The 27227-nt window shown below is 39.0% G+C and overlaps 1 protein-coding gene across 1 annotated transcript; it reads right to left on the bottom strand.

Annotated features, from left to right (window-relative positions):
• On the bottom strand, nucleotides 1-26911 carry LOC123364008 (oocyte zinc finger protein XlCOF6-like). Its single transcript, XM_045005683.1, has 7 exons — nucleotides 26809-26911; nucleotides 23278-24443; nucleotides 19541-19637; nucleotides 13875-14120; nucleotides 7758-7891; nucleotides 4624-4747; nucleotides 1-804 (listed from the first exon to the last, which is right to left on the bottom strand). The coding sequence occupies exons 2-7, from the start codon at nucleotides 24416-24418 to the stop codon at nucleotides 606-608; spliced, it is 1941 nt and encodes a 646-aa protein (XP_044861618.1). The 5' UTR covers nucleotides 24419-24443; nucleotides 26809-26911; the 3' UTR covers nucleotides 1-605.
• Nucleotides 26912-27227: the final 316 nt, after the last annotated feature.

The raw sequence follows: 27227 nt of genomic DNA, 5'->3' as shown, positions 1-27227 counted from the left end.
TGAAATTTTTAAATCAAGTTTATTGGATATGTTGTCTATATTTTTAATTTTACCATTGACTAGTTTCTGATGAGAGACACGTTGCATATAATAATCTATTATAGACTAGCCAGGGAGCAGTGATATATTTTCTAATATAACTAATTCTGAGAGCCAGTGCACCAGCAGATTTCACTTTCAATCATTTACTTAATTTAAAAATATGTATCTATATTTAAAATGAGCAAGATGATGTCCAAGAACCGATTTGCAGAATTCAATGCACCCACATTGGCATTTCAATAAATTCCCCCTTTAACTGTCAAACTCCCTAACTTCTAATGAAGGACAAGTCAGCATGAGGTAGTCAGAAAACAGGATCAAGATACTCAGTCCTCATGTAAAACAAACTTCATTACTCACAGCATGCCATGCTCCTCTCAGAAAAACCAGAGTTATAGCATATATAGTGTATATGAAGCCTCCTGCAAGGACCACTCTTTGAGCCTCAGGTTGAGTCACATTTGCCAGTCCTTTTAACGTCCTCACTGGATCAATTTCTCCTTCTCTTCCGGCTGACCTACTGCTTGATTAGCTGCTCTAGTACACATTTAAGCATGACGAACCTAATGCTCCACTGGAAATGGTTTGAGGCTAGGGGTGAGCTGGGTGCTGATTAATGAGGTTTCTGAACAGAGATGGTATTTCTTTACATGCTTCCGGAGGAGTTGCTTGTCAGGGGAAGAATAGCAGCAAAAACTACAGCCAAACGCCTCACCAGTGTGATGTCGTCGCACATGGAGGTCCAGGCTCTTCTTCTGGATGCTATAATGTAATGGAAACTTATGAGAGCTTACTGGGAAAAATTGTAACTACTACTACTAGAAGGAGTATTACAGTAGTGGCTAGAGGTCCCAACTAAGATCAGGGCCCCATTGTGCTAAGCACTGTACAAACACAACAAGAATCAGTTTCTGCTTCGAGAGTTTATATTTTAAGAGACAAGACAGAGAGCAAGAGGCTGAAAACCAGAGTATGAATTTATTGAAAAATGTGTGTTTTGACTTTGTACTTTTAATCACATTCTCATCATTTATGGATTATGACAAAAGAGCAGGCCTCCAAAATAAGAATTTAAGCCATGAGCCAAATACTGTCAGTATTCTACACTAAAACTGAGCTCTGTTGAATATTTACTATGGATCTCATCCTGTTCCCTTTGACCTTACTCACTCATCAGTATTAAGGAGCTGAATAATATTCTAGTTTATACACATTCCAAATAGCCACTTGTATGAATTTGTGCATATACAAATTCATACAAATGATTTAAAAAAATATTTTAAGAAAACCTTTAATGCTCCAATATGTTTTACTGTAGAATACAACCCCCACTACTTTAACTTATAACATCTTATACTGTCCTGTTAGATGCTTTATTTCTGAAATGTAAATTGCACCAGTATAGAATCCATTAGGCTGTTGATCTGAGTGGGCCTTACTCTTCAGATTATATAAAACGGTCCAGTTCAGAAACATTTCAGGTCTTGAATTTCCAAATATAGAAGTTGGAGAAAAAAAATTGTAATAGTAGAGACAGAAGTTTGTGAGAGACATTTTAAAAATCCACTACTCAGTGGATTCTTCCTATTAGATGGACAGGTGTCATTGCAGATTTCATCCCATCATTTCCTATTAAGTTGACTAAGGTGATACTAGGGTCTCTGCTGAATCCAAGGCACATAAACAGTCTTCACATGTGGCAGCTTAAATCATGAAACTTTTTTATGACTAGCTATAGGTAACCCAACCCAAAACTTTATTTTAGTCTCAAATTAAAATTAGAATATTGGGTATAACTCAGAGGTGTATCTAAATTGGTGTAATTTGCACATTCTTCTAGCTCCTTTGTTATTTCAATTATACCACTTAGGGTATATGTCTACACTGCAGCTGGAGCTGTGATATGAAGCTTTTGTAGATGTAATTGCATTAGATTTAATCTAGCTATCTCGCAAAAAACTGCAGGGATGGCACAACAGCACAGGCATCACAGCAGACTGTACAAACACACCTGATCCCCTGGGTATGTACTTGCATTGTTAGCATGCACTGAAGCCTGCACTGCTGTGCCCTCGTTGCTATTTTCAGTGTGCTAGCTCGATTAAAGCTAGCACGGGTGTATTTACACAAACTGTAAATCGCACCCCAGTGTTGACATATCCTTAGATTTGCTTACACATGTACCTGTTTACTTATAGGTAACTTACATCACTCTACCCTTCTTCTTTGAATATGGCCCACTGAGATCAACAGCCTAATGAATTCTATACTGATGCAATTTACATATCTGGGGAGAAAAAAAAAAGGCAACTAACAAGACAGTATAAGATGGTATAAGTTAAAGTAGCGGGGGTTGTATTCTAAAGTAAAAACATAGTGGAGCATTAAAAAACTATTTTAAGAAAATATTGAAACAGTTTTTATAAATTTGTATATTCACAAATTCATACAAATGGCCACCTGGAATATATTCAAACTATACAGAACGTTATTCAGCTCCTTACACTGATGATAAATAAGTAATTTGGTATAATGAAATTGTATAACAAATACATGTATGAAATGTTCTTTAAGTAAATAACACTTTCAGAGCATGATACAGCACACTTGCTGAATTTAGTTACTCGTGCATAAGGCCTTACTTAATTTGCAATATTGTGGAAATTGTGGATCCTACAATATTAGGCTTCCACCATAATTTTGACAGCAGGAGCCCCTACTCTCAGCCCCAGGCTACTGACAGCGGAAAATCATGGAAAAATAATAATGGACCTTATTAGAACAAACAACAAGGTCCACTATTACTTTTACGTGATTTTTCCATGGCTTGTCCACAACTCAGCCACAATTTTTGAACTATCATCCTTATTTGTGCATTATATTTAAGCTCTGTTCCTGCACACCTGTACATACATGCGCAACTTTGAAGATATGAATGTTCCATTGACTTCAATGGAACTACTCCCATGCCTAAAGTTAAGCATGTATGTAAGGCCAGTATTAGGGCCCTATTACAAACCAACCAACCTTGCAATTTGCACTAGTGCAGGGAATTAGTGAATTCTATAAATCTGATTAGAATCAAGGCCAACATGTCACAAAGCTGTACTTATTTTGTCAATGTTGTAAAATAAAGCACAATATAGACTAGAAAAATACTGCAGTGTATTTTGTAAAAAGATTTTCATAATATGAGAATTCACTACAGTGCCTTACTGTTAAATCTTACTTGACAGGTGAATCTGACTAGTTTTTGTGCACATTATGGAGTGTGTAGTTTACTGAACTGCAGATTAGCAGTGTTTTGCTCTGTAGTTCTGTGGTGTCTGTTATGTAACAAGAATATTTAATTTCTGACTCCTTCCTGCTCTCTTCTCTAACTCATACAGTAGAACAAATGTCATTATTATAACTTCCAAGAAGGCAGTCATCTGCTAATGAATGTGTCCTGTTTTTATCTCAATTTGGCAGTGAATTATCTGCTCCAACTCTTGAATTTAATTCATTTTTAATCACCAAAGCTTGACAATGTTTAGAGTTTTTAATTTCAGTATAGCTGTCATGAAGATTAGGAAGAGACGTTGTTGTTGTTATTGCTGTGTTCAGTTAATGAAAGGCTCACAATGTAGGTCAAGGGGTTGTGAGTTTACTCTAAATTCTGTGTTTTTGTTATTTTACCTCTTATTTGATGGATGTGTTTCCATATTTGAACTTTGGTACTAAAGGAAACTTAGAAGTAACACTTCGATTTGCAAGCATAATCTCATTTAATGCTAAATGATTTACTATTGATGGTTATATAATAGTCCTTCCAACCAAACAAATCAACAAATGGGTACGACAGACCAGAGGCAAATGGTATTTCACTTAACATATAGTACCATGTTCAAAGACATAAGAATGTAAAATATTTAAGTTATCCTTTTGTAACCTTACACATTACAAAATACTCTGTAACATACTTCAAAATGTATTTGAGCTTTACCAAAATTACCTATTGCGTCTATTCTTGATACGATGTACAGGACTGTGCAAGCACTGTCAAATGAACAAAAGACATGTGTACAACCTCACAATGAGAAATGCCTTAAGTAATATGACAGTTTTCCAAATTTTGGGGGGGTGAGGTGGGTGGCACTACAAGCAAACTGGCAGAAGAAATCATCATGAGGAAAAGACCTAGTGAAGCTGATGTAACAGTGGGAAGAGACTCCCCTTTACTGAATGAATGTATAGAAACATGTTCTTCTGTCATAATCCCAGTACACACAGATATCATCTCAATTTCCCCTCAGATATTTTTAGATTCATCATCTTCCAATTCCATATATCCTCCCTCGTAGCCTGTACAATATCAGTAGAAATTAAGCGGAAGCAGAGATAAAGGGGTTAGAAACATCCACTTCAAAAAACTATTCATTAGCTCTTTGTATCAAATGACCCAGTTGTCTATGGGAGTGAATTTAAATATCTGGCTTTTTTGTTGATGGACAGAGTATGTAGGAAACAACATTTTATTTAAAAACCGCACAGTTATACTGTGAAAAATCTGGCCAAGCAAGAGGGACTATTTACACTTACCAACTGTATGAGCACACTTCGCATTTGTACGGCCTCTCACTTGTGTGAGTCCTGAAATGTCTGCGCAGAGAGCTTGCATCAATTGAGGCATAAGAGCAGATTTCACACTTGAAAGGCTTCTCACCTATCACAATATGGAAAGCAGGGGACATGTTCACATAGGTGAGGAATGGGGGCTGGAGGGAGGGAGGATTCAAAAGGAAATCACCAGAACATAAAAAAAATATCCTCAGACCCATTGGCTTGTCTTTTACATATTCCCATCTGAAATAAGATCACTTGAGAGTCTATGCTAGTCAGGACATGGAAGGTTTGGCCTGCTAGTAGCAGCTTAGGTTTCCACTGCCGAAGCACGTTACTTATGGGGTATGTGACGGCAATGTAGCTGCATCAACAAGAATAAGCTTCAAACACAGTCAATGCCTATGTTGTGACAGATCTAATAGTTCAGTCCCCTGGTTTTGACCTTCCACTGCATCTGCAGGCAAAACTCAATTTCTTCAGTTGTAGAGTGATCAGATGTACTGCAAATGACTTAAAGAGAGGCCTTCGTGACTCTTTGGCCAGTTACAAGATGTGGATCACATACTTGTAGGCTGCATCCATGGCAAGAGCTGCCTTGGTTCTCACATGAACTTGCACAATACCCTTCCCTCAGGTACTGAATGGTTACGGCATTTAATCTAACACACTTGACTTGAATGTAAAAGCTGTTGCAATAAATAAAATCTGTAATTAAAAAAGTATGTTCTTGCACAACAGGACAATTCTAGTTAGGTCGCTTATTGGTAATAGACATCTTTAACCTTAAATCATCACATGAGGTGGAACTGAGGTAAATCGACTAAGTCCATTTCCAAATTGAAGATCAGTTTACTTTTCTGCTAAGACGACTTTTATCCTTGCCGCTTTTCCTGCATCAGCCCCATGAATACAGACTGCTAACTCTCAGCCTGCTTTAAGTCACTAGATTAACACCAGTTAAAAATGGTTTCTTGCAAATCAAAGAGAAGGTAGAACAGAAGTTCTCAAAAAGCACCAGGAAACAGTATTAGCAATGAAGCCAGGATATTAATTATTTTTTTTTGTAAAAGTAGCCTGGACACCTTTTAGCACGAGCGCAAAAAAATAATGCTTAAAAAGCAGAGGACATTAAGGGCTTCCTCCTTTTGCTGCACATGCTTTGATCTAAACATGTACCTGCATATTTTACAACATTTATCTAATAGAGAACATGAAAGTGAAATAGACTATGAAGAAAAACTAAACTGATAAGTCTATTTTCATGGTTCAAACCCAAATGCAAAAAGACAATTCAAGTTAATGGTGAAAACTTTAAAAATCTATTAACTTATTTCATTTTTAACAAGCTAACTTATTAACAACATCAACACTGGTAAGGTAGTATTTCCCCTCAAATATATGATTTTTAACCAGTGTCTCTCTAATTCCCCATTGGAACCATGATAAATGCAAACATGCAGGACATTCCATCTCCAGTGCTTTACATGTACTTTTGGTATTGGTTCATCATAAAGTAGATTTTGTTTGTATTGTCTTTTAATAATAATAAAAAAAAATAACGATCATCATTTTGGACTCAGTATATAGAATCTTTAATCCCCAGGGGGAAACTGAATCTCAGAGAGTTTAAGGCCAAAATGTTCAAAATCATACTTGGGCCTCATCTACACTTGAAATGCTACAGCACTTCAGCATAGACACTATCTACACTGACAGGAGGGGTTCTCCCACTGACATAGGTAATCACCTCCCCAAGAGGTGGTAATTAAGTTGATGGAAGAATACACCTGTTGACTTAGCGCTATCTACACAGAGGGTCAGGTCAATTTAATTGCTGTTGCTTGGGGGGTAGATTTTTCACATCCCTGAGTGATGTAGTTAAGCTGACTTAATTTTCTAGTGTAAACCAGGCCTTACAGTTAGACACCTAACAATGGGGTGGGGGATTCTACGCGAAGTGCAGGATTAATGTCTGCTGCAGATTCCCCCCTTCCCAGAATAACTGATTCTGACGGGGAGGCGAAGAGAAGCCGCAAGAGGGATCATGCTGCAATTATATCTTACACTCACTAGGAACTGATGTGCTGCCAGAAAAGAGGGCAGTGGTTCATGGGCTGGAGCAGCCAGCCACGGAGAGGAAGAAGGCAGAGGCTGCCTTTCTCACAGTGCTCTGCCTGCAGGGTCAGGTGAGGAGGCATGGCATATAGAGGGGAGAGAGAGCAGGGCACATGAGGCTGCTTGACTGGGTCACACAGACTGCGGGGGGACAGACTGGGACAGGAGCCAGTGGGGTGAGAACATTGAGCCAGGGGCTGAATGGGAATTGGGGGTGCAGGGCCACAGGAGGTCCGGGGTGTGCAGGGACACGCATGGCAGACTGAATGAATGAGAGAGGCTAAGGGTCAGCCAGGGTCTGCATGGGAGAGGCTCCCCAACTTTCTAACAATCCAAACTTAGATCGATTCCCCCCCCCCCCACAGTGTAGACCAGGACTTAGATATTTGATTATCATTTATTCAGTACTCAAAAGTACATTCACCTACACACACCCCACAAAATAATTTAAAAAAACCCCTCGCCATGTCCATTTTTTAAAATATTAACATGTTATAGACATGCCTGGTCTGTTAAATATATGTAATCAGAAACTTCACTCAACAAAAAGTACTAGACATGACATGTCATAAGCATAATGATGCACTCTTTGTAATATAGTTAACACCCTGTTAAATAGACAGATCTGATAACTGTATTACTGTAGAACGTCTCTAAACAGGACTCACTGTTGTAATGATTATTGTATTGTATTTCATATTTACATGGCAAGGATTTGTGAACGTATAATAATTGCTAAATAAATCAATAGATAAAATTTAAATACATGGTTAACCGGGGTGCTTTCCTGAATCAGGGACATAAACTAAGTGCTGTATACTCGCTATCATAGCCAGAGTAACTAGTGAGTGACCTTCTTTCCTTAGAACCACTGTAAATATTTGCTGAGGAACAAAGAGAGAGGTCCAAACTCTCCTACTGCAAAATAATCAACCCTTTAAAAAAAAAATTACAGTTTATTGTAAGCGAGGATGTAATGCACACACAGAGCTTACCAGTATGGATGCGCATATGCTGTATCAATGAGGCCTTTAGCCTAGTTTTGTACTCGCAGTGCTGGCAATGAAAGGGTTTGATGCCAGCATGTATTCCCATGTGTCTCTGTAGAGACAGTTTTGAAGAACACTTCCTGCCAGAGAGGAAACAAGCCTTGTCACAGCTGAAAAAAAATAATCTTTTTTTCCTGGATAAACGTTCCAGAAGGATGACATTTCTCAGTTACAGCATCCAATTGTGTTATTGTAGCCATTTAATGACTGTTATGGTTGGTATTTATAGCTGTTAGTTTTAATGAGTATAGAGTAATATAATCAGGGGAAGGAGAATGAAGAACAAAGATTTCTTTCAGTCCTCACAGAAGTTAAACATATTTAATTTAATATTGTATTACCTTTAAAATATTAATGCATAGAATGGCCCAAATATGCATAATCTATGCACAGGTAATTTACTGGCAGCCTATCCACATAATGTGACATTCAATTGACAGTGTAGGGCAGCAAAACATAGAGATCCAATCTGATCTTCTAAAAACCATTGGTGTGAGTATCAACGGTAGGTTCCACCTTCCCAGCTACCTACTCACTTTTTCACTCTTGTACATTGCAATTATTTACATTGAAGAGTACACCTCTGAATGATATATGAGTTTATACCTCTTAAAAAGAAGAAATGAGAGGGTTTTTTTTACTATTAACCATAGATGTAAATGTTTGAACAGTAATTTAGATGTCATAAATTCTATTGCTGTTCATGTGAATTCAGGGTCTGGGGCACTTCTTCTAGAGCCATCAATCCTTCATGCCCACAAACTGCCTATCTATACGTTTTCAGCACCTAAAACTCCAACTCCCAGCAACATTAGCGAGAACTGTGGTAAGCAAGAAGTGCAGGATCAAGCCTATAATGCAGTCAACTTATTTGTAATTAGTAACATACACCTCCATTTACGTTTTATTAGAAAAAATATAATTAAAAAAAGATTTGGGTCAAATCCTGGTCCCACAGAAGTCAATGGGAGTCTTCCCAATTGATTTCAGAGAGTTCAAAATTTGGCTCTCCACATTTTCCAGTTTCTTGATCAACATTATTATAGAAAAATCATTCTCATTTGGATACATTCTTGTACATTAACTGTAAAGGTAAATGCTAACCCCCCAAATCACACATTACTAGCACCCATTGCCTATTTTGCTTACACCCAACATATTGAAAATAAAGCTATAACATACATATTTCATAATGCAGATTTACTATTTTAAAAGTCTGATATTGTAGTACTTTCACTGATTTCTGAAATGTACTACATACAACAGTTTACCTTATCTCTGAGATGTCAATCATGCAAAAAAACCAAACAGAAGATTAATAAAAATATTCCAGTTTAGTTAACTCTTAATTTATAATTAACTTTTCAAAGGATGTTTGGCTGCATCAAAATTCAAAACAAAAAGATGGAAAAATGGACTGAACTCTCAGACGTGTGTAATTTAACACTTCCTTGCACTGCAGAAATAAAGCTTGCATCATTCCCATGGGGAAGTGAAAGTGTTTACAAAAGCAAATTGTCAAAAACCTTGCTGTTCACAGAAGATATGCAATCTTGAATAAAAATGATTTCAGTAAAATCAAAAGCTTGAGAAGAAATAACTGGATTTAAACAGTAGATTTCAACGTCAGCCATCTATGAAAAGCAAGCTGTGCCATTCTAAATAATATTCGTTACACTAATTTTTTTCCTTCCCCTAAATATTTGTGACCTTTCAACTGTAAAGCCTTACTGCAAATAGTAGATTTTCACAGATCTAGAATTCGAAGGACTTTGGGGAAAAAAAAAAAAAAAGAGCTACAAAATAAATACACAGCTCAAAAACACAGATGCTGTCTAATTTCCATAATGTCTTTTGGAATCCAACAGCCATGCACATACGGTAATTCAAAGTTATAAGTACTCTCATTCACTGAATAGGAAAAAATTCTGTGTCACTGCTTCTGCTCACTGCAATCACAATCAAAGCACTATCTTTATGTATTTAAGAGATACCTATTTCATAATGATTTAGTGGAGCAACCCAGTTCCATCACTCCATCATGTGACTTGAAGAGAAGTAAAACTATCAGCCACACAGATTCTTTTGGTTTGAACTGTAGTTAAAACAAATAGTTTATATGCACGGTTCTAACAGTTGTAAATGGTTTAAGCAGGGGTTCTCAAACGGGGGGTCGGGACCAGGGTTGGATCTGGCTTTTTTGCCACCCCAAGCAAAAAAAAAAAAAAAAAAATTCTGCAGGGCAGCTGGAGCAACAAACAAACAAACCAAACAAATAAAACACCCTGTAGGGCGGCCGGAGCGAGGGTGCAAACTTTCGGCTAGCAGGACTCCCCGGGCAGTGGAGTGCGCGCCCCAGCTATCAAGGAGGAGGAGGAGGGAGCGGGTGGAGAGAGAGAGAGAAGAGGGGCAGCCAGGGCTTCCTTTAGCCAGGGCACTCACCACTCGGCCCCTCCCACTGCGCCGCCTGCCGGGAAGGCTCCGCGCCGCTCCGGTCAGTGGGGAGAGAAGGACGTGGACTGCCGGGCTTGCTGCAGACCAGCAGGGCGCTCCCCTCCTCCGTGCCACCGCCCCCTACAGGGCGGCCAGAGCGGTGAACAAGAAGAAAGGGCAGCCATGCCGCCCTCGGATTGGATGGAATGCTGCACCTTAGAATCTTCCGCCCCAAGCACAAGCTTGCTTGGCTGGTGCCGGCCCTGGACAGGACCCCTCAGGGGGTCGCGAGCTGTTAGCCTCCACCTCAAACCCCGCTCTGCCTCCAGCATTTATAATGGTGTTGAATATATAAAAAAGTATTTTTAATTAATGATGGGGGGGGGGTCGCACTCAGAGGCTTGCTGTGTGAAAGGGGCCACCAGTACAAAAGTTTGAGAACCACTGGTTTAAGGGGACACATGAAGACTCCGATAACTTTGTGGTCTCATCTCAGTGTTTGTGGCGTTGAATGACCCAAAGATCCATAGATATTGATCTGTGTCTTTTTTTCAAAAAAAATATGATGCTAGAGGAGATGATTTATGAGTGTAAGTATAAGGAGAGAAAAATACTGAGATTACATGTAATTACAGCAGGGACAACTCATTTTCACCCTTAAGAGGAAAATAAGCAGTACACCATAGGGTATTTCAGACACTTTTTTTTTTTTTAATAAAAGAAGTCTTGTGCATTTAAAATAAGATTCCCATGTTTCTTTTCATAGCAGCATGGGTTGCCTTGCTCAAAAATCTCAGGATCCATAACATTTCTGCAAGATCACCATAAGACCCATGTTTTAAAAGGGGCAGTGTAAGATGAAACATAATACACACGTCATACCTAACAAAAGAACTAGGTATTGAACATTCCATCCTAGTGAGCTGGTGCCCCCATTCAATACCCTGTTGGCAGGTAACCCTGGAGCCCTCTCCTTTACATAAGAGCTAGTAGCTAAAGCTCAGCAGGGGGAATTAAGTTTTAGGACCTCTCTCAGCTCTGCAATGGCTACCTGCTAAGTGACCTCATCTGCAACTTAAAGACTGCCACCTTCCAGCTGGTCTCCAACCAACCAGCTCCTGAGGGCTCGCTGTGAAGTCTAGGACCACAGAGAAAAATAAGCAGGCAACCTGGAGGAAGGGAAATCATACTAGGAAGTAATTTTTTTTTTTTTTTTTTAAAGACAGCGTTTTCCAAATAAGCAAGGATTGCATTCTAGTGAATTAAGTTATTTTCTTCTGCTTTTTTATTCTTACCCCTCTAAGAAAAAGACAGCTTAAAATTCACCAGAATATCATGGACTGTGCGTACAATATTTACATAAGTTAGCAAGTAGGAAATGTCCTTATTTATGCTAAAAACACCACTTGTTCAGTTTTAATAATCAAAGCAATTTAAAGTCTAATTTACTGTTCATCATTTATGATGCTTACCTGTTGAATTTCTCTCAGATTGATCAATGGAATGGACTAGATAGATTAATTTGTGTTGCTGGTTAGTTTCTCATCAGGTTCACTTTTATGATATATATTTCCATGATACTGCAATAACTGGGTGGCTAACATTACAGAAGAATATTAGTTTAAAAATGTTTCCACTAGAATTAAAAAAAATAACCATTTTATTTAATCTTAGACTTTATAATGACTTTTTTTGGTGTAAAAAAAAAATAATTATATTTTGGTCAAAGCTGACCTGACATTTGGCCTGATCTTGTTCCCATTAGTTTCAACAAGAGCAGGATTGGTTCCAGGGCATCTTTAAATGCAATCGTGTGACTTGAAATCCAGCTTTTCTACCATAAGGATTTTACAGAAGTTCCAAGTATGCATATTTCTCCTTAAAAATAACTTTTTAAAAATAAAAATATAAATGAATATCAAAATTACTGGTGGTGATGTGCTAAAAATTCACAAGCTGTTCTGCAAAAGTAGGTTTATGGAGTTATTGGTAAATATGTTCCTTTTAGCAGAATCAGATCACGTCTCTTCTTTTAAGATAATCAGGAAAAATCAATTTAAAACAAAACCAATGAAATATTTAAATTCAACTAACATTATTTCAGTCACAGAAAAAGAAATCATCTGTTAGTACTCAGTTAATGCCAGATGTTTCACTGAAATCTAGCACCTGGCTTTTTTTTCCCCCCCCTCAAATTCTACATGACATGCATAGGAAAGTAATCTCTCTAGGGCACTTAAGAAACGTATCATATTAGATATCAATTAGCAACTGCCAATGTGATCATTTAACAATATTTATTCTCCAAATTAATGTTTGGTAAATTTCCATAAGCTGTTTAAAGGACTTGCCAGGGTTTGAATGAACACCACACTAGCGGATCGCACACTAAGTTGCCCTGGTTTTGTATCAGACATACTGTACTAGGGGAAGGAAAAAAAAAATCACTGTTATGAGCCCACTGAAATACAAAGGCATAAATGAAAAAAGCACAGAGGTACATCCTTAACTCTGAATTTCCATATGTTTAAACGGGACCTTTGTGATTGTTATGTGTTGTCTGTATTAAAATGTAATAACGAGTAAAGCATTAAATAAAAACAGTATTTGTAAGGGGAGAAAAAAATACTAGCCCTTTGCTGCCCCCTTCTGGAATATACAAAGGTTCTCATAGAAAATACACACAGGGGTTCTAAAATTGGGGGTTGGGACCCCTGAGGGGGTCAAAGTTATTACATGGGGTGAGGGGTCATAAACTTTCAGCCTCCACGCCAAACCCCACTTTGTTTCCAGCACTTATAATGGTGTTAAATATATTTAAAAGTGTTTTAATTTATAGGGGGGGGACGGACTCAGAGCCTTGATATGTGAAAGGGATCACCAGCACAAAAAGTTTGAGAACCATTGAAATAGAGTATTCAGGAATTCAGTAACAAAAAAATCATTGCTTAGCTTACAGCCCCAAGCCTCTTTAGCCAACACCAGATCTCAAAAACTCTCCCTAGCTTTTTCCAGGGTCATATACCATACTCACAGACTGTTGCTTGGCTGGCTTGCCTTTTGCCTGCCTCTCTCAGTTTCTGTTCTCCTTTCTCACTCCACCCACCCACGACCCAAAAAAATAGTCAGCAAAAGCCCCTCTGCCCACCCAGCTTAACACCTGTGGGCACGTTCACATAACCCTTTTGTTTTACGGGGGGTAGGGGAGAGGAATATTTATGTTATGCTAATTGAAGGGTAAGTTCATATTCATCAACCTCACAGTAAGTCTCACCCACATTCAGTTAATATTTTTAAAAGGTGTCAACTAGAAAATCTACTATATACAACAACAGTATTGATAAAATGTAAAAGAAAAACTCCATAAGAAAACCTGTCACGCATATGTGGTAACAGTCCCCTCCCAGCTTGTTCTAGTCATGTCAGTAGCCCAATTACAGACCTATTTGTATACACAGCCATGCCAAGAGAGTGCCTATTTTTACAGATTAACTGTGGGCCCCGCACTCTGAAAATATTGCCTTTGGTGACTAACAGTACTTGAATAATAATCCTAAAATGGAAGTCTATAGGACTACTTGCAAGCATAAAACAAACAGAGTTTGAACCTAATCGTAGCATAGGCCTTACCTGTTGCAGATGCTGCAGACAAATTCATTTGAGTTTTTTCTCGTTCTAATTGTTCTTTTTGTATCCGAGTGCACAAGAGTATTCTCAGTTCTCTTTCTTTTCTTCATCTCTTTCACTTTCTGTCTTTGATGGACATGTTTGTGATGCCTGCTCATTTGACGTCTATATTTAAATGCTTGGCCACATAATGAACATAGGAAGGGTCTGGGAGTTTTGTGTTTTGCCATATGCTCTTTCAGCTCAGCTCTGGGTGGACAGTAAAGAAATACAAATAAGCAAATTAAAGCCAGAATTAGACTTAAGAATTCCCTTCCTGCACCAAAAAAAGTGTAAGTCAATCAAAATAAACTGTATTATCTTCAGTGGTGTAAAACATCTTATTAGTTTGGGATAAAACATTCTCAAAGGTAGGTGAAAATGTAATTTTATTTTAGAAATACAGTTACTTTCATGGGTGAGCAAGTGACTTGTTAACATATCACAATTCCATGCTATATACATGAAGTTAAATAAATATATAAAACTTTATTAAAAAAAGACTCCCACAAGCAACTAGATAAGATGTTCAAACATTTACTACTTAGACACAAGTTATATTTAACCTGTTTCCTTGAAATTATATTAATCTAGTAACTACTTATATTTTTTAAATATTGCAAAAAATATGGATAAGCAAATGTCTTACAGTACGGTATTTATATATAATTTTTATTCACACTCTACAAGGTGAGGTTAGCATTCTTGTAAGTAGTACTTTCATAATATACTAGTATAGTGCCATTATTAAGGTGAAGACCTAAGAAGGATAAACCAGGTCCAACAATTGTTACTATCTGGGAACAGTTAGTGCTGCAGACGACGATTAGGAGCCCACAGTGAGTACCGGTACTTGTGGAGTATTAGGGCTAGTCCACACTGGCAATGCTAAAGCACTGCCGCAACAGCGCTTTAACATGGCTTGTGTGGTTGCGGTGCAGCGCTCTTAAAAAACCAAAACAAACCACCTCCAAGAGGGGCGTAGCTACCAGCACTGGTGCACTGTCTACACTGGGGCTTTACAGCACTGAAACTTGCTGCGCTCAGATGGGTGTTTTTTCACACCCCTGAGCGAGAGAGTTGCAGCGCTGTAAATTGCCAGTGTAGACAAGCCCTTACAAATAGAACAGCATGTTTTAGGAACCAGGACATTGCTATCTGATTCTGCTTTTCTGGTACTTATTTTTTATAATTATTTAAAAGTCAACTTTTGTTTTAAAATCTAACCCAATTTTCTTTTTCTGCTATGCAATTACCAATAATACACAGTTAGATGACTACTTCTGACTTGCCATTATTGAGCTAGGGGACTTCAATATCTCTCATGTGGTGATCTCTTCTTTAAAAATGTTTGTGGATTTTTTTTTGTTTTTGTTTTTAAAATACTGTGATAATCAGTCAGAAAAACATTACCACTTTAAATTGGAGGAGGCTATAAAAAGATACAAAGTATACCCCTTCTTTCAGAGGCAGTGTCTTCTTGAATTCAACTATTTGAAACAGCAGGAGAAAGAGTCAACAGTTAGGATAAGAGTCTTTTATGTACATTTTGAAACTGCAGCTGCAACCTTGGAACCCAATTGATTCATGATAATTCATGACTTATTTTTTAAATAAATATTTTTATGGAAATGTGTTCAGCTTTCCTTCAATATACAGCATTAGATGCATCTTCAGTTTAACCTTTAATGATAAAATCATATATACAGATAAGCATGACAGGCAACATTTATTACTGGTGTAATTCTACTGAGGTTACTTCAATTACAATAGGAAAGAATTTAGCCCTACCATTTTATCCATACATTTTTATTATTTTATCATGTTCAAATATGGATACTTCTTGTGTATTACTGCCAAAAACCACTAAACTGTCACTATGGCATTTGAAATCTGAATCATCATGTAAAGCCTGTGGAACTAACTCTCTCATGCAAAACTGGCATCAAGATCAAACCAGGTGATAGGCACATTTTTGCATTAATAAAAGATATTGTCTTTGAAAATAAGCATAGGTACAATAGTATGTGAAGGTTGGAAGGAGTAAAATAATCTTAGAGAGTCAAAGTGGGTGAGGTAATATCTTTTATTGGACCACTTTCTGTTGGTGAGAGAGACAAGCTTTCAAGCTACACAAAAAACTCTTCTTCAGGTCTGGGAAAGGTATTTAAGCTGCATCTTCACTGCAAGGCAAAAGGGTTTGGCCCCTGGGTGCTGGCTTAACTCAAGCTCAGCCCCTCCAGCCCTGGGTTAGCACACTTTCAGTGTAGATGCAAGAGGGTTAGGCTTGAGCCCAGGCTCAAGCATGGGCTTATGTTGGCACTGTAGACATACCCTCAGATTGTCATAGCTAAATACAAGGTGGAACAGATTGCTTAGCATGTTTTTTGTCCTATAACTGAAAAGATGTTAATGGGCCACTTCACCTTGAATGGTTCCTCAGAAAGGTTGTTAACAACTTATGCTAAACAATCTGTTCCACCTTGTATTTAGCTGTGACACTATCTTTCCCAGACCTGACGAGCAGCTCAGTGAAGCTCAAAAGCTTGTCTCTTTCACCAACAGAAGTTGGTCCAATAAATGATATTACCTCACCCACCTTGTCTCTAATATCCCAGGACCAACATAGATAAGCTTATTTTGTTTGCAGTGTAGTCATATCATACGCTTAAAAAGATCTGGCAACAGCCCTTTGGGAGGAAAGGGGAAGCCGATGTTTGCATGTCAGTGTAAAAACAGAAGCAAACAAATCTGAGTAAGAATACTTTCATTTGTGGCAAGTAAAGTATAACTTCATAGAGAACTATTTTATTTGACATCTGGTATCAACTGTATTTTCGTTGTTCACAGTGTATTCATTGAGAGTTTGTGGTTTATCACACTTGAATGAGCTGATTATTTTAGCAACAACAAAAATCTTGAAAGTGTAGGAAGTGAAGAAAAACAGAAAATAAGATGTTAGCTGTTACATTAATATTAATGATTAATATAGCCAACCCAAGACAAAACAACAGTGTTAGGAGGTGACCTGTGAAATTCCATCAACTTTAGCAATATGTGCTAAATGCCCGCAACAGCTTGGTGAAGAAGAGAGGCATTCAGCACATTGTTACCACCTGGATTGCCAATTCTCTAGTGTGATGCCCGAGCAAGCATTGTACTGTCAGTATCACAAAGGCTGGATTACTCAGCCTACTACTATAGTAGACGGGGCAGAAAAATGCTAATTTTTAATTGTATTACACAGTTTTGCAAAGATTTTAAAATATTTTATCCCATTGGGATAAAATATTAAAAAACTATTCAAGATAACGTTAAAAATAAAAAGGCACTTACCTGACCCTCCACCCACAATATATGCCAGCTCCATGCTCCAGCGGGGTGCGGTGGTCAATATGACATCACCAACAAGATGTCATGATGGAGCTGAAGCCGGCGACCCAAGAGGGTCTGAATGTCCCAGGACCTAAGGAAGAAATATGTGAGCTTTTAATTAACAACGTGCTGAATGCCTCTCATAGCCTGGTTGCTAATGGCATTCAGCACATATTGCTAAAGTTGATGGATTTTTGTCAGTTTCCTTTAAAAGTTACTAATTTTGCCATTTCCCCCCAATCAATATATCACACACAAATGTTACATTCAAAGATTATTAAGGTTGCAAAGTTAAGCGCTCAAAAGAGAAAGAAGTTAAAAAAATGCCAGAATCCCTGCCAAGCTAGTCTCATCCCTCCAGAATCCCCATCCCAGTCTCCCCTCACCCAACCCACTCCCACCCTCAGGCACCTTGTCCAGCAAGCCACAGCTTCCTCCACAGCCCCAAATCTGATTTGTCTCTCCCCTCACCCTGGCCACTGGTTGCCTCCTCTGCCCAGGTGTCCCATTGCCATGGGCTCCCAGTTTCAATCTCTGTCCCCCCACTCAGTTCTTGTCCCAGTCTTTCTACTCAGCCAGTCCCAGTTCTCCCAACATGTTTTCCCCTTGTCAGATATGTCACCCCAGTTCTCTCCCCTCCATCCCCTGGCCCTTCTGGTTCCCAGCCCCAGTCTGTTCGCCCACCCAATACCAGTCTTTTTGTTCACCCCAAATCTCAATCCCAGTTTTCACCCCTTTCCCCAAGCTTCTTGTCCCAGTCTACTCCCCCCCACCCAACAAGACCACTCTTGATTGCTCTGCATTTGTATCAGGTAACTTCTTTCTCCTCAGTGGGGCTCAGCAGGAGGTCACAGAAGAGAGAAGTTCCCTGCTCTCAGTTCAGGTGCCCAGAACTGGACCCAGCACAGTCTGCAGCAGCCCATGGCTGTAATTGCGAGGAAAGTCCTGCTGAGCTTTGGGCTGGAGCGCAGGGCTTTGGAGCTCTGCTCCGGCTCTGCTCCAGCTCCAGGCAAAAACCTGCAGCTCCACTGCTCCGGAGTTGCTCCGTGCTCCAGCTCCGGGCACCGCTCCAAAGCCCTGCTGGAGCGTGCACAGTGCAGATGAAATCTTTGGGGAATTTAACTGCTAAAATCTAAAAAGTCTCTATTGAATTTATGTGAACTGTGATTTTTTTTTTTTGCTCAAATTTTCAAAGGGATAACAAAAAGCATGTGATACAATCAAATTTTAAGACCATGATATATTTGTGGGGCTTTAGGGGGCCTTCCGTCTATTAGATAAGAAGAAAATCCTGCCTCTTGCTGATGATGGAAAGAAAGCCTCCTGCAGGTACCTGTTGGTAGTAGGAAGCAGCTTGACTCCTCAAGACAAGCCGTCTGGCTGTAAATGTGTCACTACCAGGTAGGGCTAGATGACTTTTTATTATTATTAATTATTATTCAAAATGCTCTTTAGACAGAAAACTGGGTTTTGACTAAATTAAATTTTCCATGAAAAGTATCTGCTTTCCATGGAAAATTTTGACTTTGTCAAAACAAAAACACCACCCAGAAAAATCACAAACTTTTAGCTGAAAACTTACAATTTTGATTTGGAAATGCTGCCAGTTTCTCATGGGAATTGTAGTTTGGGTGTCTCATATCACCATTCTCCTCTCCTGGCCATCAACATCCCACTACCATGTGGTGCCTGTTCTTTTCTGCTCTGCCTAATGGTATCTGGAAGGGCAGGAGGGCTAAGGGACGAGTACTGAAGGTACCTGTTCTGGTCCTGACCCCCACGCTCTCCCATCGCCAATGTCCAGAGTGGCCATAGGGGACCTCTAGTGCATGACCTCTAGTGCATGACCTCTCTTTCCCATAACAGCATAAGATCCTTTGTATTCAGAACCCAGGTTACCTTTTCCCCAACTTCATGTCACTGTCATAGGGAGCCACCATAGAGCTCTCTCCCCCTCAGATACCAGCAGCAGGATGTGGTATTTTCTGAACACAGCAAATCCCACCATGTTATTTTTAAAACCCTGTTTTTTCCTTTAAACACTCCCACTCCCTCACCCTTTTATATTAAATATTCACAAGTAGGGCTCTACCATTCACTCACCATCACTATTTACAGTAACAGGATACAGCATTAAAAACCCAACAAATGATTGATTTTAATAAAAACATTTATGAAAAAGTTAGCTGTGTTTTAATAACCAACTATAAAAAGAGACAAAACTAGTAAAGCATACAGAGTAAAGAGCTACCTACATTTGGAAGAACCATCTTTCACATTCAGTGCATTGATGTGGTTTGGAACTGTAGTTGTGGGTACGAAGATGCTTGTAGACCTTGCTCCACTCTCTCTCTGTGTGTTAAAAAGCCATAGATCATTGAAATGTATCCGCATCAGAGGAAACGGAAATAGGAGTAAATACAGAAAATATCACTAATTCTTCTAAAACTATACATTTGACCATGTTCAACAATCTTCCTTGTTTTCAGCTATACAGCTGTTTGAGAGGGTCAAATTCATCACTGGTAATTCATCAAGTAATTTCAATAACTTCAGGGATACTACACTGGGTGAATATGGTTTGGTAGTATGTATGTATAGTAATTCAGGAAGAACACTAGCTGTATAAATAGAACAGACAGAGGACTATGAATTATGTAGCTATAATTGCATCATGGGGTTCTGCTGGTAACAACACGCCATAGTGGCAAAGTTGAGCGGCTTATGTATTACTCAGTACACCAAGATGGAACTGAAACATGAAAATACAAAATTTTGCCTGCTTTTTAATTTTGTATAATATAGTGAGCTAGGGACCCAAAAGCCCCAAAAATGCCAAGTAATAGGGGATAAAGAATTAGTTCTCAAAAAGATTGCAAAGCCATAATCTGAAATGAATCATCAACTCCTCCATGGGTGCATCTTTTTATTTTTACATGAATTATCGTGCACATGAAGTGCTGAACAAAAGAACACAACAAAACACAAGAGGTTTACGAGAGCACCAGTTCTGATCTGAAGGGATCATCTTTAGGGGTGAAAGAAAATAATTCCATTTCCATTCCTGCTCTGCTCTTGGCTCTTCTCCAAGACTGCTATGAAAAATGCCAATGCGGGGTGTTTTTTGTGATGTGAACACCTGTTCAGTAGGAAACATGACTGAGAGCACGAACTCCTTTTACACAAAGAATTCTTATACATAGTTACTGAACAGACAGTACATGGTGGTAACTTTTGGTCTAACTGATCAAGGCCAGATTCAGAATACTGACCCATAGGTGGGAAGCTAGTGCCATTAGCTGTTCTTTGGGCCTTTCTGTCCTCCATCACAGGTCTATACTGAGAATCACAATGATAACGCCAGTTTAAAACTACCTTTTTCTTTCTTATTTTGGGGGAGGGGGACAGAAAGGGGTGCTAAATGAAGTACAAACACTAATCAATGTAAAATGCATACCAAAAGAAGCCAAAAGTGCGACTAGTCTATAGTTTTGTTGTAGGATAAGGGTATGGGATGAAGCTAATGTAAATTTTAACATAACTGATAAAACTAGTACAGGAAAGAGAGAAAACATTTATTCTTGTACAAATATTTCCCTGTCACCATTGTAATTGTCCTTGAGGTTAAAAGTCAGAACAAGTATGCAGCACACAGAGTTATTAAGTTTTCACTTTCCTGGGCAACTCAAGTAATCAATTTAAGAGCAAAGCAAGTTCAGGGCTTACTAATAAACTTCACAGCAATTAAAATTTACTACAATTTCCAAAACCATTGCTATAGAGAAAAAGCAGGTCTTTATTATCTCAGTTATACAAACTCATTAGAACTGTAGACTTGGCATCTCTGCCAAGATTAAATATTAGCGTGAGCCCCATTATCTGCTATGGGCTATTATGACTAAGAGATAATAATCTGGAAAAAAAATAAAATAAAAAAAAACCCTTTCTATTCTTATACTGTTTCTCCACTTCAGAGTCTTCAGAATTCAGCAAAATACAATATCCTTTTAGAAGAGCTCAGTTTTGTGATCATTTTGCATTTTTGTGAGAAATGCAAAAAAAAGGGAATACCTGAAATATTTATGAAACAGGTTATAATGCTACATTACCACCCATTATGTGGTGCTGACACTGGTGACATCTTTTAACAGGTAGGTCCACTTCAAAAAAATATTTACATCCTATTTTAATTTAACATTAAGGGACACATTCTGCCCTTAAAAAACACAGACACACTTCTCATCAGAGTCAATGAATGTTACACAAGTGTATCTGAAAGCAGAATTCAGAAGTGTGAAAAAAAAAAAACAACCCACACACCCCTGAATGACAAAAGTTTTGCCGAGGAAAAGCGCCGGTGTGAACAGCACTTTGTCGGCAGGAGAGCTCTCCTGCTGACAAAGCTACTGCTGCTCATTGGGGATGGAAGTTTTTTTTGTCGGCGGGAGAGCCGCCTACAATGCGCACCTTTTAGCGGCACGGCTGTGTCACTAAAAGTTGCATAGTGTAGACATAAAAACAAACCACCTCTAGTCACTTAAGCTAAAACTAAAAACAAACAAACAAAAACACTAATTGGATAGAGAATCTGCATTAAAAACACAAAATTAGACTTTGAAATGAATGGTTCATTACACTGAATGGAGCAAGTTGTATGTTTATATATGCACTTATAGTCACTTCTATAACTGTAGAATTGGAATCCTTCAAACTATTTTAAAACAGAAATAACTATAACAATCGCCCTCTCTCTCCCCGCCTTCCTTTCCACCCTGTAAGAGAAACAGTTTGATTAGTTTATATACTTCTTGCTTGTCTATGAATAAGTGGAGGTGTTGTGTATTTGTATGAAGAAACTACCAAGAGAAAGTTGAAGTAGTGAATTTTGAAATTGATTCTGAAAGTAACAAGATTCAGCAGTCATTTTTACTTCTTGCAGGAATTCTGTAGATGAGGTCCACTCCAGGTCCATGCAATCTCAAACAAGACCAAAACAGACAAAACTAGCGCCTCAATCTCACATGGATCAACACATAATCTGAGGGCAATAAATCCTTTTCTATACAAGATCTCATTCCAAGCAAGTTTTCCAACCTAGTCATTATCACAGGAACTTGTTTTACATGTGCCACCATACTCACCTCATTCTTCAATGGATATTCTAATTCGCTACATTTACAAGCTATTACAATGACTACCGACTACAGCTACAGACACCATAGCACCTTCTCCAAATACCACCCACACAGATAGCTTCAGTTTGCACTTTCAGACAGACTGCAACAAAAAAGTGAGAAGGAAGAAACTTAAGTGGCAGAAAGCAGCCTGACATAGGCACTAAGAATTTTTGCATTATATGCCATGATTTGATATAATAATATTTGAAGTCAGAGAAGGCAATGTTGTCTATTGGACTGAGAACCATACTGGAAGCTAGGAATTCTGTCATTCTAAGCAAGTCACTTGGTCTTTGTCAGTTTCCCTATTCATAAAATATAAGTAATAGTTACGTCACAGCCAAGTAAGTATTAGTTAATTTTACAGTGGCAATGTAGTGGTTTAAAGATAAAAACAGCAGAGTGTTATTAAACTAGAGACAGAGTAAATCCAGGTAAAGTTACTTTTCTCATTGCATGTGACGTGACTTTCAAGTCCTAATAGAAGTTAAACTCCAACTTCTTTTTTTTTTTTTAAATACTTAGAATCCACAGATTATAGTTGAAAATGAGCTGCAATTCTGTAGAGCATAGTAACATTTTCATAAAAAGGTACATTTGCAAAAGCTTATTAAACACACAGATTTGTATTGCTCCTGCCTGTAACAAATTTCCCAGTAACACTAAGATTATCTGTTATAGCTCATCACAGATGGTATCATATTACATGCTGAAACTCTAGAAGTGCATCTTTGTAACTCCCAATATACATTATGCTTACAGACAGGTTTACAATGAGGGTGAAAGTATAAGAAAAATAATTTTTTTAAACTTACCAATAAAATCACAGTGCAGACATTTAAACAAGTCACCATAATGACAAGATACGTGCAGATTTCTCACTTGCTCCGTTTCATAAAGAGATGAACACTTTGTGCATTGAAAGAGATTACGTTTTCCATGATGGTTGTTCCTGTGCATTTTCCATGCACTTGGCGACATAAAAACTCTCTTGCAAATCACACACTGGTAGCTCTCTTTTATTGGCTTGTGTGTTTTTAAATGATTTTCCATTAAGTTCCATTCCATCATGCAGCAATTGCAATAAACACATTTGAAGCCCTTGTCCCCATCATGACATTTAACATGGATTTTATAGGCACCCTTTGACTTCAGTTCTTGGTCACATATGTTGCAGTGCTGTATTCTTTCAGCACTTGGTTTCAAAGGTTGAGCTAAGCCACTGTTTTCAGGTCTGACCTTCTTCTGAATTTTACTATTTTCTTGTTGGACTTCAACTTTAGTTGTTTTCACTTCTACCTCTAAGGCTTGAGTTTTAATGCTGGAAATGCGACACAGGCCAAGTGACATGAAATGTTCAGATTGGGTTTCCTCCTCATCTTTGCTTTTTTTAGATTCATTGGGGTCTGTGGAATATGAGAGGGGATTAGGCACCACAGAGCAGGATTCCTCAAGCTGAAACTGACCTGCTTCTTCTTCAAACAGTGTGTTTACCTTACTAGAATGAGAGATATTAGGATTATCACCGTGACTCCCCAGGCTCACATCACAGCATTCAGGACTCATGTTATGAAGCATCTGGTACATAGGCAACAGAAATGACATCTTTGCAAGGTTTTCTTCATTTTCTTTGTTTTCTTGGCAGATTTCATCCCCTATGCTGCAAGAGTCATTTTCATCTTGATCTGGGCCTATTTCAAGGCACTCAGAAATGTGGCAAATTCTACCTTGTTTGTGAATGTTAGTCATGTGAGTTCTGATTTTATTCTTGATACTGCTTGTGAACTGACAAAGTTTGCACCTGTACACTTCAACCAAAAACATTTCCACCAGGCTGGCAATTTGGACTTCAAAGCCCTCTGCCGCAGAGGCATACAATCGGGATGTTGTAATCTCCTCAGGTAAATGTAGGTTTGTGGAAAGAATGTATTGGTATTTATATTTAAATTCATTCATCTTCAGAAAGTGCAAGTACACAAGTCTATAAGCGAAACATAAATAAAGCAGTTGGTAGCTGTTCTATAATCTGCAAAACTCATATCAGCAATCTTCTCGAGAAGAAGATAATTTATCCTAAATCTTCAGTAATACTAAGCAAGATATACATAAAGTACCTATTTACATTTTCCCAAGTATAGATTGATGCATACTATGCTGTGGTATATTAATATTTCAATTATTATTGTTGCCTTTTTTCAGACTTACAAGAGGCCCTAGGGTCAGATTATAATCTAAATTGCATCAGTGTATATAAAATTCAAGGGTGAAATCATAGCCTCTTGGAAGAGAACAGAAGTTTTGCCAGTAGAAAATTTAAACCTAAATGCCTCATACAACGCAGCTCTTTTTACTTCAGTAAATTATTAATATTACAGATGAAACATTTATTCTATAACTTCAAACTTGAGATTTTAGAAAACTATTTATGTTTAAAAAAAAAAACAATCCCAAATCATTTGTTACTTTCTCCTCTACTGGATTTTTGTTGTGTATTCATTTTGGGACTTGCATAACATTTATGAATCCCATGGCAAAGCCTTTTTCATAGAAAAATGCATCATTAAGATACAAACATCTCAGCATACATTCATTCACAAATCTTATAGAGTAGACATATATACAGAACATCCACTACTGACAAAGGGCTGTACCTTTTTATACAAATATTTACAGTCTGTTAACCTCCCCGATTCTTTTAAAATAAACAGTAAAATAATCCAGAATGCATCACAGCAGCTGGAAGCCCTATGTCTGATCATCTATAGTACATCCCTCTGCATACCTTCTGTCTCCTCCCACCAGTGCAGTATCACTCCTTATATCTAGAGCCCTGCAAATCTGCAGATATCCACTTTATATCCAGTGACGTTTGCAGATCACGGATCAGAGGACATACAAATGTATCCACTGCAGGGCTCTACTTATATTTTGTTTTCGGGCGCTGTGAATCCCCCTTACACAGAGAATGGCGAAGAACCAGCTGACCGTACCTGCTACAGTGATTCAACAGCAAAACCAGGGAGGTAGTAGCAGCAGGGGCTAGGGCCACAGGAAGACAATCAGTGGCGGGTCCCTCTTGCGCCCCTTTGGCAGCTCGCCCCCCCTCCCTGCTCTTCCTTTTTCCTGCGGCTTCCCCCACGCTTTTGCCAAGGGCACACGGTCACCTCAAAGCGCCACCTACAGCTACAACGGCTGCGCCTCATCCTCCCCGGCCACCCCCCTGCAGAAGCCCCTGCGGCTCGGACGGACTCGCTGCTGAAAGCACGTGCCGCTCCCTCACTGCCCGGGTCAGCGGCGCGTGAATGGAAGGAAGGAAGGAAGGTTCCATTCCGCTCTGCAGGGGTCAGTGGCTCTGTTGCTGAATTAGTCTCACCCTGTTTCCGGGCCTCCACGGCTCAGACACGCCCCTCTCCGCTAGCTTTCCGGCTTCCGGCCCGGAACCAAGCGGGCAGTGTTGGAGCGCGCGCTCAGCCCTCCCGCCTCCTCCCTCCATAACACCAGGCTGCCCCACTCTAAGGGGCTGTGTGTAAAGTGACACACCCAAGAGCGCCGCGGAAGGACTCGTTTGAAACCCAAAACTCAACGCTTTAAACACCAGCGACAGCTCGAGGTCCGCAAGCGCCTCCCCGTTCCCATCCCTGTGTGAGCTTAGCTCGGTCATTTAAATGCGCTGTGCTTCAGGTTCTTCATCTTTATAATCCAACAGGTGGTAATTTATGGTTGCATATGAGCTCTTTGAAGCAGGTCTTGGAAAGTGATATTATCATCTAGATAGTGCTCTGTACAGTGCTTAGCACAGTTCTTGGTTAGTCTTTCAGAACATCATCATCCACGTGCAGGTCATTTAGTCCAGTCCCCTGCAGTGAGGCAGGACTAAGTAATAACTAGGCCATAATCATACAATCCTAGCACTGGAAGGGACCACAAGAAGCCGTCTAGTCTAGTCCATCCCCCTGCACTCAAGGCAGGACTAAGTATTATCTAGTACATAGTACCTATAATGAATGCTAGGTAATAATAGCAGCGTACTAAGTATTAGCATTATTAGCACCCAAGATTATCACAACTGAAACCATTTTTAAACTCTAGTTTAATTTTCTGTGCTTATGCTGTTTCCCTACTGCATTTCTTCCCATTTTGAAAATGGAAACAGACACCTGGGGTTCATTTTTGTTTCCAGGCTGAAAAAATTATCACTTTACCATCCAGAATAATTTATTTAAAAAAATAATGTCTGCAAAATATAATTCCCACCCCCAAATAGTATCACTAGCTGCTAGATTTTCATGACAATCTTGCAAGACTTCCTACTCAGTTTAGGGCCACATCTATACTAGAGAGCTTACAGTGGCACAGCTGTACAGATGCAGCTGCACTGCTGTAAGATCGCTTGTGTAGCCACTCTAGGCCGAAAGGAAAGAGCTCTCCCATGGCCATTGACATACTTAAACCACCTCCAACAAGCCATGGTAGCTATGTCAGCAGGAGTGCATATGTCACGCTGATATAAGCGTTGTCCACACTGGCACTTCTGTTTGTGTAACTCACGTCACTCGGTGCGTTTTTTTCACACCCCTGAGTGACATAAATTATACCGACAAAAGTGCTAGTGTTGACATAGTCTCATTGCCTTCTTCTAATACACTAGGGCAAGGCTGCGAATGCCTTGAGTATCTGGGTTGCAGACGCTCATCACTATGCCTGCTCTGACATTAAAACAAACAGTGAAATCTTGTTTATGAGTTATTAAGTTCCATAAAACATA

The sequence above is a fragment of the Mauremys mutica genome, chromosome 2, assembly GCF_020497125.1.
Source record: "Mauremys mutica isolate MM-2020 ecotype Southern chromosome 2, ASM2049712v1, whole genome shotgun sequence".
Taxonomy (NCBI): Eukaryota; Metazoa; Chordata; order Testudines; family Geoemydidae; genus Mauremys; species Mauremys mutica.
Note: the sequence above shows the minus strand (reverse complement) of the source record. Positions and strands in the feature narration are given on the sequence as shown.